A 13,270-nucleotide genomic window follows, 5' to 3' on the forward strand; every position below is an offset into this window, starting at 1 on the left:
TAATTATGCCATGCTGAGTAGGCGAAATCTGAAGGGTAGAATTATACGTTTATCATGATGGAGACCTTAAAACTTAATTATATAGCACTGTACTAAAAATCTGTGTGGATATATCTCTGTATGAAGACACACCCTGTCTGATATGTCACGGTTTAGATGTTAGACTAGGAGTATAGAAACAGATTCTACTTTAGACTTAGCCATGGGAACTTGCTGGATTACTTTAAGCCAATCACTCTCTGTTAGCATAATTTACATTACATGGCTGTTGTTCTGGGGAAAAATTGATGGAGAGATCATGCTGCATATAGTTTTTAGCTCCTAATTAGAAGGAGGGATTAAAAAAAGTGTTTGTGTATTACATATATTTGTATATACAGTATGTAAATAAAATTTTATACACTTGTTTCAATAATAGATGAACATATTCCGCTGTAATTATTCATAAATAACCTCTGATGATAAGCAACTGCTTCATATGTTGCAAATAACATCAGATATTCTACCTACTGAGTAACTGGGGCTACAATTTTATTTTTTCCAATATTGAAGAACTAATCTGTTTGCAATACAAAAGCACTAAGAATTCATTCTATTGTCCAGCCATCACAATAATTTTTCAAGTAATATGTACAGTATGTGGTTCAAAAGATTTGGACAGTCAAGTATAGTAAAAGTCAAATTAGTATACAGTATATGATTAATTCTTCCCAAGTAGAATGACATCACAAAAATGTATGCTTCAATATTGTTCCCATTGCATTGTTATTTATGTGATAATTGAACTAACTAACTAAATAAATAGATCAACTGAATTTTGGGTGGCTGATTCTTTGCCTTGTCAAGAATTGCACACTATATGATAACAGCGCTGCATTTTATATCTTTAGAAATATCCCAAAGTGCTTTTTTAAAAGGCACCTTTAGGACAACCATGACTTGAATGATTGAGAATCTCCATAAGCATGTTTTAGAAATAGTTTTGCTTTAAACTAAATATGGTCATTAACAATTAGTAAGCTTAAAGAAAACCAATAAAATTATGCGATTAACCTTTTTGGATATGAATCTATTGCTTATGGTTCAGTAACCTTTTATTAGGTAAGTTTTCTGTTTAGATAAAATAAGACAAGTAGCCGGTAGCAAATATAAAATGTTAAAAATAAATAAATCCTTGCAAAATTAAAAAAATTCCCATGAAATATAAAATATTGGGAAGTTTGACTTGTATTCATTTTGCTCTTGGGAAAAAAGCTATATTTTTTGTTCCCACTTCACAGCATTTTTTTTGACATTCAAGATATGACCATTTGCACTTTACCTTTATGAGAAATCTAAAAACCTGATTTTTCTTTGACAAATGTGTGATTCATCACACAATCAGACAATTTTTGTTAACAAAGGGAATTAATTCAATATATAGGTGTATGTAGGTCATTGCTTCCTTGGAAACTGAGAGTTATAGTCGGGAGAGTCTAGAAACAAACTTCAGAGGAAAAAATGAAGTTTATAGTGCTTATGATTTAGATGATTTTTTTTTCTTTTCAGTGCTGGTGGGCAATCTTTTTGTGCCCAAAAGAAGCATATTCAGGCATGCCTGGATGATGTAGAGTGGGAGAGGCCACTTTACAGTACCTGAAAATAGATCTCGGGAAAATATTGGGGATTTTCTTTGTTTTACAAATGCAATATAACTATTTTAAGACTGATATTATAGTTTTTAAGGCTGTGCATAATTCTACAATTAACTGGAAGAAGCCCTTTAGTTCTCTTAAGGGTTGTCAAACTGCCAGCCTGCGGGCTGGTTCCATCATACCAAAGCTGAACCCACCCCATTGCTGGCAATGCAAAAAGAGTCACGATACGTCGCAACGTCACATGACATGGCCAGTTTGACACCCATGTCTTAGGAGCACAACATGCTGCCTGAGGAATTCTGGGAGTTGAAGTGCATATACCTTAAAACATGGGTGTCGAACTTGTGGCATCACGTGACGTGTTGCGATGTATGGCAACTTTTTTCCCATTGCCAGCAATGGGGTGGGCGCGGTTTGGGTGTGACGCATCCGACCCGTGGGCTGGCAGTTTGAAAAAGGTGCTGAGATGGCTAACACTGTGTTAAATTATTGTGATCTTTTTTTTCTTTCTTTCCTAGGCTTCTGCCTGAAAAATAAGTGCTGCTGCTTTAAGAACCACATTAATCAATGGACACATTCCTTAAACCATCCTCATCTTTTTCTGAGGCTCATATGGAAGTCTGCACAAAAGTGGATTGGTTTAATGAATAGTAAAGAGACACAGTGCTTGCAAGGCCTCTGAAGCTCTTCTGCCTAATTGCTTTAGAAATGTGCACCAATCTACATCAAAATCCTGGGGGGAGGGGGTACTTACTATTATTCTTCAGTAATCATGGTATGAAGGAGCTCTGAGATTCACCAAAAGAGGACTTAGTAATTGCATGCAGCCTTGGAGTATCAGGTCACTCATCCATATCTTGAAATGGAGAAATAGGACTTACCTTGAGCATCACAGGTGGTTCTATAAGGTACTGTCTTTGTGAGATCTTGACATATATTTTGAAGTGGTTGGAGGACTAAATTTTTGTTGGGCACAACTCTTTGTTTGAATTCATAAGGACATTTTTTTTAAAAAAATGATAAATGGCAGAAAGCAGAGATTAAGCACTTTCCTGTATCTAAATTACACCAAAGTCCTTTCTTTTTAGGGTATGTTTTTTTAAAAAAATGAACTGGTGACTACATTCTTTAACAAGCTTTTGTTTCTTTCATTTTTAGGCATAGTGAAGTGAACTGGATTGATCTTCATGAAGTATGTTTCTGAGTGATAGCTGGTTTTGTGCTCGCTGGGCATGGAAAAACATGAAAAAGGGCTTAGTGGTCCTTGCCCTCTTCCTCTTGCACGCTTCTGATTTGGAAGGTAGAACGTCACCTCCCTTTGTCTGGAAAACAGGTAGGGACAAATCAATCCTTAACTGGTGTTTACAGCTTAGACAATTCCGGATTGGATCAAGATTGGATCATACAGATGCTTGGAAAGCCAGGAGACATCACTCTCTGTGTAACCTAGTGACATGTCAATCATCTGCGGGTTGGCTTTTATTGCATCTGGTCATGGATGGATGAAGTTATCTCTCTTGATTTTTCCTGAATGCTTTCATACAACAGTTCACAGAATCATAGAAATGGAAGGGACATTAAAGGTCGTCTAGTCCAAGCTACTACTCTATGCAGGAACCATTAAAACATCTCTACCAGATGGCCATCTAGTCTAGTTTGAAGGCCTCCATTGAAGGAAAATCCATCACTTCTGGTGTCAGCTTGGTCCATTGGCCAACAGCTTAGATAGTCAAAAAGTTTAAGAAGTCTTCCAAGTAGAGTCTGAGTCTATGAAATCACTGAAAGGCTCAGGGCTCAGGACAGTGCTTCCCTCCGAACTGAAATATAAGTTGTGATGGATTTTCTTTTAGGATAAACAGCTACAAATAGGTGGAACTGAAGCAGTGTAATTGTGGTAGCTAAAACTATGAGCATGGAACAAGAAGTTAGATGAGGATCAAAAACCGGGAAGAAAAGAAAATCATGCATTTGTCAATGTATATTTTGAATGCAGTATATGCAGGGAGTTGGGGAAGAAAGAAAGCCGTATCCTTAAGCCATCATTTCACAACTTGGGTTTCAATAGCTAATCAAGTGCATTTTTAAGCATAAAGGATTCTTGATAGGGAAAATCAAATGTAGTTTTATGAGTTCTGGGTTTTTCTTGGTTTTGGTGCTTTGTTAGGTGTGTACTACAAAGGATATAAGAAGCCCAACAATCCTCCAGAAAAGCTTTGGGAAAATAAATGTCTTTATTACATTTTTTAAAGAAATAGTGGTTGGTTCAAATATTGTTGTCATGTTGATTATAGTATTCTGATAAAAAAGGATATAAAATCCATTAATAATAATGGTATAGGGCAGGGGTCAGCAACCTGAAACAGTGAAAGAGCCACTCGGAACCGGTTCCCTCACAAAAGGAAAAACTGGGAGCCGCAAAAAAATGTGTGCACATGTGCGTACATGCGCGTATGTGCAGAACAGGGTTTGACTGAAGAGTGGAGCCAAGGCAAAATATGCACCTACCCTGCATATTTGAATTGATTGGTTGAAATTTTTTAGTCCCACTTTTTTTTTTTGGACTGCACATGGCAGAGGACTGGGAGCCGCAGGAGATGGCATGCGGCTCTGGAGCCGCGGGTTGCAGACCTGTGGTATAGGGGTTTTTTCCTACAGAAGTTTCTTAATGCAAGGAATCTTTCCAAAGGATGGGAGGGGGAAAAAGATAGCAAACGAAAGATTTTGAATTATTTCCCTCTATCTACCTGCTTCTTTTTTTTTATTTAAAAAGTTTTACAATACATTTTGACTTTAATCCCTCCCTCCCCCACCCCTATCCCTCTCCCCCCTCCCTCCTCCCCCCCCCCCGACTTCCCAGAGCTAAAAATGCAAGGAATCTTTCCAAAGGATGGGAGGGGGGAAAAGATAGCAAATGAAAGATTTTGAATTATTTCCCTCTATCTACCTGCCTCTTATGTGTTGTCACTAGGGATATGCTGTGCTTTGGATCTGTAGTGAAAACATGCTTCAGGCACACACCTGTCAGCTCCTCCTTAAAAAGCTACATTTTCTTCATTGGGCTTGCACTGCAGCCATGTGTTTCCAAGAAAATATGTGTTGGATTTCAGGATGTCTGATGGTGATGATTTGTGCTGTGTCTTTAACATTTCATGACTCAAATGTTTTCATTTACCCAAAAAAACTTCAACAAAATTAACAAATTGTTTTGCCACATGGAGATTGGACAGATCTCACTCTTGGTTAAAGTATAGATTTTTAGGACTCCAACTAATAGAAACTTCTTAATATCCTTAAATATAATGTAAAGACAACAAATGCTCAAAACAGTTACAAAATGAAAAGGGGAAAAGGAAGAAAGGAAACATAACATACCGGTAAATGAAAATGAAACAGTACCTTTTAGGAGTATCTGGTGATCCCAGCCATCTCTATCTTCATTCTAAGCTACGAATATATTAAAAGAAAAATGGATAGGGGAGAAGGAATAATTCAATTCAGTTCATTATTTTTCTATAGACTGTTTTAATGTTGCCACTATTTGAATGTTCATCATTTATTTAAGTTAATTAACATGATTCCATGTCAGGGTCAAAGATTTTTCCATTTCAGTATCCAGAGATGCCAAAAACTTCAGAGTAAAATAAGAGAGAAAGAGAAATATTCTCCCTCTCTCTCCCTCCATCCCTCCCTCGCACTCACACTCACACTCACACTCACACACAGACACAGTCTTTGTCTCTTGTAGACTGGCCATGAGATAGCCCTTCTGGAGCTCTTTATGCTTCTCAACCACTCTTGAAGGTAAACATGGTTAATATGTCTCTTATCTTCTAATATTTCAAAGAATTGGAATAGGAACATAAAGTAATATGAGATATATAATATCTATATGTAAGATCTATCTATCTATCTATCTATCTATCTATCTATCTATCTATCTATCTATCTATCTATCTATCTATCTATCATCTATCTATCATCTATCTATCTATCTATCTATCATCTATCTATCTATCTATCTATCTATCTATCTATCTATCTATCTATCTATCTATCTATCCATCCATCTATCTATCAGTCTATCTATCTATCTATCTATCTATCTATCTATCTATCTATCTATCTATCTATCTATCTATCATATGAGATATATAATATCTATATGTAAGATCTATCTGTTGACAAATGATATTCAAGGCAGCATATAATAAGATGCAATAGCTAAAAACAAAAGAAAAAAAGAAAATTTAATTTTAAAAACATAAAAGTGCAATTAAAACAAGCAAAATGATAGGTTGAAGACTTGTCTCCATAAAAAATGCTAGTAAAGAATACTGCTAGATTACAATTAGCTGGAGTTCAATCATTGAGAAAATGTGATTATATTCACCTCAAATTTTTGATTCACCTCATTCATTCACTTCAAATGTCAGACCAAAGCACTGTTTTCTGCAGAGGTATTCAATAAGCAAGGTTCGTAAGGATAGAATTGAAAAAGGAGAATAGCGTGGCTAATTTGTTTGACCATGGACAGTCCATTGCAGGTCTCTGATACCTTTTTAGAATTTGTACAACTTTCTTGAACTGCAGTGGGGGAAAAAAGACTTGTGCACTGGGAGTTAAGTATGAAGTCCCAACACTTTTGGTAGCATCTTCCAGTTGCATATCCACTTTAAATCCAAGACTATATCATATATCAGACCAGGCCATTTTATAGCCCCCAGGCCATAATTACTAATTTCAGTTGTGTTTCCAAGCTGTAGGTAAACCAATTGTATGTGAGAGATTGGCTTGTTTTAGGCTTTGATGGCAAGGATTTTTTTATCAGATCACTAATCCTCTTCAACTGTGGCATATTATTCTTGTAGTGACTGTACAAAATATTTTGTGTTGATAAAAACTTAGTTTAGACTAGTGTAAATAGAAATGTGTTGAAATACAAATTTTACACAAATCCATTACTTTCTTTGGGTACATCTCATTGTGTCTACACAGATGGACAATTGCCCTCTTTCAAATTAACTTTTGATATCAATTACACCTTGTGTAGCTTTCTGGAGATAATATATTACTCATTACACTCTCATCCAAAAGAGCTTTAAATGACATACAACAAAAAACTCTAATATTCCTAAAGTATTCCAATATATAAAGTCATACATTGATGTTGTACTCAACTTATTTTTCATTTTCTTCTTCCCACTGAAATTCACATATTTTATATGTGTAGATCAACATAGCCATTGACAAATGATCTCAACCTTTGACAGACACCTCTATCAAACATTTTCCAGCAAAATGTAATTGGGAAGCCTGCTGCTGCTAAAGGGCATAAAATAAAGATTTCAATTACCCTGGCTGAAAATACCTAGAATTGCAACTTTTATTTCTGTAGATATTTTGTGTGGTCACCATATTCCTAGGCTTTATCTCCATATATGTGTTTTAGATGAGTTAATCTTAGTTAAATGTCAGCAAGAGAGTATTTTGGAAGTCTTGGCTTGGTGCTGCATCTCAGGTGTCAAAAGTCGTGCTTCACCTGACGTGTCGTGACGTGTCGTGACTTTTTTTGCATTGTTGGAGCTTGGGTGGGCGCGGCCTCTGTATGATGCAACCGGCCTGCGGACCGGCAGTTTGACTCCCCTGCAAGTTTAAATGATTAAAAAAAATAAGTCTCAAAGGGAGGTTTTATCTACATCCTTAAACTACTTTTCAGCATATTTGCATGTGTTAGGACAAATTCCTTTCCCTAGATACTCACAGTTCATTTTCAGTAATGATCTAAAAACAACTCTGTCCTTTTTCTTTCAGGTTTTTACAGGGAATATTAATTTGATTGTTTTTTAAAACAGAATGAAACATAAAGGACATTAAAGGTCATGCAGCTGGCGCTAATAGTTTGCCCTTTCTTTCCATACTGCAAAAGTCACCCTGATTAAAGTATTTCTGTTCTCATATAGGTATTTTAATGTAGACAAATTTATCACAGTTTTGTTAATAGGAAAGGCCAGCCAATTAAGTGAAAATCTTGTCCCTTTTGTAGATGTTTTCATTCTGTTATTTAAATTAAATATATAGGATTAAGAAGATTTGAAACCTGTACAATTCAATTACTTAACAAGTTAATCCATTAATTAATACAATTATAATGCTTCATGGTTGTATTTTAAAATTGGAATCCTATGCAATAGGAACCGAAAGAAATCCATTGCTGTCCTTGTTCACTGTGACCAATCCATCTCCCTGAGATATGGTAATTTCCCCATCTGTTGAACCTGAATATGATTTATATTTAGCCTAATTACTGAGGAAACTGTAAAATGGGCAGCCTGATCTGTAAAATGGGCAGTCTGAGTCAGTTGCCTTCTGACTCAGAACAGCCCAGACTTGGAGAAATATGCTAATTTTAGGGCTAAATTATCTGGTCAGAGGAGTGACTGCCAGCTGTGAAAACAGGCATACGTTCTAGGAAAATACTTTTACCGTATTTTCCGGCGTATAAGACGACTGGGCGTATAAGACGACCCCCAACCTTTGAGATGATTTTCAAGATTTTTCGTCTTATACGACGGAAAATCAGCGAGCCCTGGAAGGCACAACCTCCCCTCTCACTGTGGAGGAAGCAGGGCAGGCTTGCATGTGGCGGGAGCTGGCAGGGCAGTCCTGCGCACGCGCGCACTCCCCGGCTGTTAAGGAGCACTCCTTAGCAGCCGGGGAGTGTGCGCGTGTGCAGGACTGCCCTGCCGGCTCCCGCCTGACGCTCTTCCATCTTGAGGTAGCATCGCTCCCCGGCTCCTAAGGATCCTCGGGGATGCTGCCTCAAGAGGGAAGAGCATCGGGCGGGAGCCGGCAGGGCAGTCCTGCACACGCGTGCACTCCCTGGCTGCTAAGGAGTGCTCCTTAACAGCCAGGGAGCGCGCGCGTGCGCAGGACTGCCCTGCCGGCTCCTGCCAGACGCCAGCCTGCCCTGCTTCCTCCACAGTGAGAGGGGAGGGTGTGCCTTCCCGGGCTCGCTGATTTTCCGGTATATAAGATGACTGGGCGTATAAGACGACCCCCCAACTTTTGAGATGATTTTCATGGGTTAAAAAGTCATCTTATATGCCGGAAAATACAGTAATTTTCATTGCTAGCTTATGATCTAGGGTGGTATGAAGGAACTTGATAATTTGAAGGGGTACTGTTAGTTGAAGTACTCTACATCTCAAGCTTCTTCCTTTTAAATCTCAACATAAAACAATTACGCAGGCAGAAAAAGGATGGAGGAACGTTTGAGATGTATATGCCATAGATTTTATGGAGAAAAATGTAAGAAGCCATTGTGCAAGAATTCCAGCAAGTTCTGGGTCAAGTGTGAATTCTATTTATAATCAATATACTTACACCTTTTTTTTCATAAAGAGCTAGAGTTGATTTATTTTTTCAGGGGTGGGGGAGAGATTGTTTACATTTTTTTATTTTTTTATTTTAATCCCATTTATATCCCGCCCATCTCCGAAGACTCAGGACGGCTTACAATCTAAGCACAAATCAAATGTGCTTAGCTTTGTCTTTCGGTAATAGAAAAAGACTGAGCTCTAGAATGGGGGAAGTTGAAGATGTAGAAAAATGGAATTCACTCTTTCTCTTTCTGGGGTCACTGAGGAAGAAGATGTAAAAAAGGGTCTTCAAATTCAGAGGTCTCACCAGCTCATTCCAAAGAAGAATTGGAATTTTTTCCCCTTCCTCTATTTCAGTTGGCAACACTTTGGTTTCCATGTTCCACAGAAAGCAAATCTTCCTTGTCTCTATGGTTTCATTTGAGTCAAGTTATATCGGAAAGTCTTCTGCTGAATACAGATAGTCCTCGACTTACAATAGTTCATTTAGTGATCGTTTGAAGTTACAGTGGGACTGAAAAAAGTAATTTATTTCGCACTTACAACCATGGCAGCATCTTCATGGTCATGTGATCAAAATTTGGATGTCTGGCAACTGGTTCATATTTATGATGGTTGCAGGGTCCCGGGGTCCTGTGATGACCTTTTATGACCTGACAAGCAAAGTCAATGGGGAAGGCAGATTCAGTTAACACCTGTGTTACTAATTTAACAACTGCAGCGATTCACTTAACAACTGTAGCAAGAATGATTGTAAAATGGGGCAAAATTCACTTAATAAATGTCTCACTTAGCAACAAAGGTTTTGGGCTCAGCTGCAGTCGTAAGTCGAGGATTACCTGTAATATGCTTTCTGAATAGGGAATGGAAAGTGGAGAATGCTTGAAAGATCCGTAGATCTTTTATAATAGCTTCTCTCTACTTTTTGTTTACATATAAAATCCTTGATTATTTGTTACCAGTTTTTTTTTTAAGATTTCGCTTGACATAGAAATGGAAATAACCTGAAATGGGAAGCTTATTCTGTGGTATATTACCACTCTGAGTGCCGCAATCTTCTCAAGTCATGGCATATGGATATTTCCATAAGAGCATAAGACACAATTATTTTTAAACAGGTCTTTATTGTTTGCTGTGATAATGATGTTTAAATTTTCCCTAATGTAATTATTCAAGTATATTGGGATACTGTGCTAATATGGTTTTGTGTTTGGTGAACTCTATATATTTTTCTTTTTCCCTTATGTTTGGAAGCCAATACATTGATTAAATTAAGAGTATGAATGTGAATAAGAAACAGACTTTTTTACAATATGTATGAATATGCATACTAATACTTGATTTGCATAGGAGGAAAATTGCCAAAAAACCTTTATACAGTTCTTCTGTATTTATAGACTGTTAAAACTCTCACCCCCTTCATGGATTACTGCCTTGTCGTGGCGAGGGGGCTTGCATAATTCAATGAAGCTATGAGCTATGCCGTGAAGGGCCACCCAAGATGGACAGGTCATAGCAGAGAGTTCTGACAAAACGTGATCCACTGGAGAAGGAAATGGCAACCCACTCCAGTATCTTTGCCATGAAAACCCTATGGACAGTACCAAAAGGCAAAACGATATGACACTGGAAGATGAGCCCCTCAGGTCGGAAGGCGTCCAATATGTTACTGGGGAAGAGCAGAGGGCTAGTACTAGTAGCGCCAGAAAGAATGAAGCGACTGAGCCAAAGCCGAAAGGACGCTCAGCTGTGGATGTGTCTGGTGGTGAAAGGAAAGTCCGATGCTGTAAAGATTTTTTCTCCATAGGAACCTGGAATGTAAGATCCATGAATCAAGGAAAGCTGGATGTGGTCAAACAAGAGATGACAAGACTGAACATTGACATTTTAGGTATCAGCGAACTAAAATGGACAGGAATGGGTGAATTTAATTCAGATGACCATCAGGTGTACTACTGTGGGCAAGAATCCTTCAGAAGAAATGGAGTAGCCTTCATAGTCAATAAAAGAGTAGGAAAAGCAATACTGGGATACAATCCTCAAAATGACAGAATGATCTCAGTTCGAATCCAAGGCAAACCATTCAATATCACAGTAGTCCAAGTCTATGCCCCAACCACCAGTGCTGAAGAGGATGAAATTGACCAGTTCTATGAAGCACTACAGCACCTTATAGAACTAACACCAAAAAATGATGTTCTTATCATCATGGGGGATTGGAATGCTAAAGTAGGAAGCCAAAAGATAACTGGAATAACAGGCAAGTTTGACCTTGGAGTGCAAAATGAAGCAGGGCACAGGCTGATAGAATTCTGTCAAGAGAATACGATGGTCATAGCAAACACTCTTTTCCAACAACCCAAGAGACGGCTCTACACATGGACATCACCAGATGGTCAACACAGAAATCAGATTGACTATATGCTCTGCAGCCAAAGATGGAGAAGCTCTATACAGTCAGTAAAAACAAGACCAGGAGCTGACTGTGGCTCAGACCATGAGCTTCTCCTTGCAAAGTTTAGGCTTAAACTGAAGAAAGTAGGGAAAAGCACTAGGCCACTCAGGTATGAATTAAATCATATCCCTGTTGAATATACAGTAGAGGTGACAAATAGATTTAAGGAATTAGATCTGATAGACAGAGTGCCTGAAGAACTATGGACAGAGGTTCGCGACATTGTACAACAGGTAGCAACCAAAACCGTCCCAAAGAAAAAGAAATGCAAGAAAGCAAAATGGCTGTCTGAGGAAGCTTTGCAAATAGCTGAGGAAAGGAGGGAAGCGAAAGGCAAGGGAGAAAAAGAAAGATACACCCAATTGAATGCAGAATTCCAGAGAATAGCTAGAAGAGATAAGAATGCCTTCTTAAATGAACAGTGCAAAGAAATAGAAGAAAACAATAGAATAGGGAGGACCAGAGATCTTTTCAAGAAAATTGGAGAAATGAAGGGAACATTTAATGCAAAAATGGGCATGATAAAGGACCAAAATGGCAGGGACCTAACAGAGGCAGAAGAGATTAAGAAGAGGTGGGAAAATTACACAGAAGAACTATACAGGAATGAGCTTAACGTCCCTGATAATCACAATGAGGTGGTCACTGACCTCGAGCCAGACATCCTAGAATGTGAAGTGAAGTGGGCCTTAGAAAAGCTGAGCAACAACAAAGCTAGTGGAAGTGACAGTATTCCAGCTGAGCTATTCAAAATCTTAAAAGACAATGCAGTAAAAGTGCTACACTCAATTTGCCAGCAAATTTGGAAAACTCAACAGTGGCCACAGGATTGGAAAAGATCAGTTTACATTCCAATTCCAAAGAAAGGCAGTGCCAAAGAATGTTCAAACTATCGCTCCATTGCACTCATTTCTCATGCTAGTAAAGTCATGCTTAAAATCCTACAAGCTAGACTTCAGCAGTATGTGGATCGAGAACTACCAGAAGTACAGGCAGGATTTCGAAGAGGCAGAGGAACTAGAGATCAAATTGCCAACATACGCTGGATCATGGAGAAAGCTAGGGAGTTCCAGAAAAACATCTACTTCTGCTTCATTGACTATGCTAAAGCCTTTGATTGTGTGGATCATAACAAACTGTGGCAAGTTCTTAAAGAGATGGGAGTACCAGACCATCTTATTTGTCTCTTGAGAAACCTATATGTGGGTCAAGAAGCAACAGTGAGAACTGGACACGGAACCACTGATTGGTTCAAAATTGGGAAAGGAGTATACTGTATACTGTCGCCCTGCCTATTTAACTTATATGCAGAGAACATCATGAGAAAGGCAGGGCTAGATGAATCAAAAGTTGGAATTAAGATTGCCGGAAGAAATATCAACAACCTAAGATACGCAGATGATACCACTCTAATGGCAGAAAGTGAAGAAGAACTAAAGAGCCTCTTGTTGCAGGTGAAGAAGGAGAGTGCAAAACTTGGGTTGAAACTTAACATTAAGAAAACCAAGATCATGGCATCTGGCCCTCTCAATTCCTGGCAAATAGATGGGGAAGAAATGGAGGTAGTAACAGATTTTATTTTCCTGGTTTCCAAGATCACTGCAGATGGGAACTGTAGCCAAGAAATTAAAAGACACTTGCTCCTGGGGAGGAAAGCCATGGCAAATCTAGACAGCACACTAAAAAGCAGAGACATCACCCTGTCAACAAAAGTGCGTATAGTCAAGGCTATGGTCTTCCCAGTTGCAATGTATGGCAGTGAAAGTTGGACCATAAGAAAGGCTGAGCACCAAAGAATT

General features: G+C 38.3%; 1 protein-coding gene across 1 annotated transcript in view; it reads left to right on the forward strand.

Moving 5' to 3' along the window:
- Positions 1-2,831: 2,831 nt before the first annotated feature.
- The window catches only part of THSD7B (thrombospondin type 1 domain containing 7B), a gene marked incomplete at its 5' end in the record, with an annotated part of 466,043 nt that continues 455,604 nt past the window's right edge, over positions 2,832-13,270 (forward strand). The window contains one exon of the mRNA XM_083351680.1: positions 2,832-2,970. Coding sequence (XP_083207806.1) covers positions 2,832-2,970 — 139 coding nt within the window. The remainder of the gene's footprint in view (positions 2,971-13,270) is intronic.

Source organism: Vipera ursinii (assembly GCF_947247035.1).
Source record: "Vipera ursinii genome assembly, chromosome: 1".
Classification (NCBI taxonomy): domain Eukaryota; kingdom Metazoa; phylum Chordata; class Lepidosauria; order Squamata; family Viperidae; genus Vipera; species Vipera ursinii.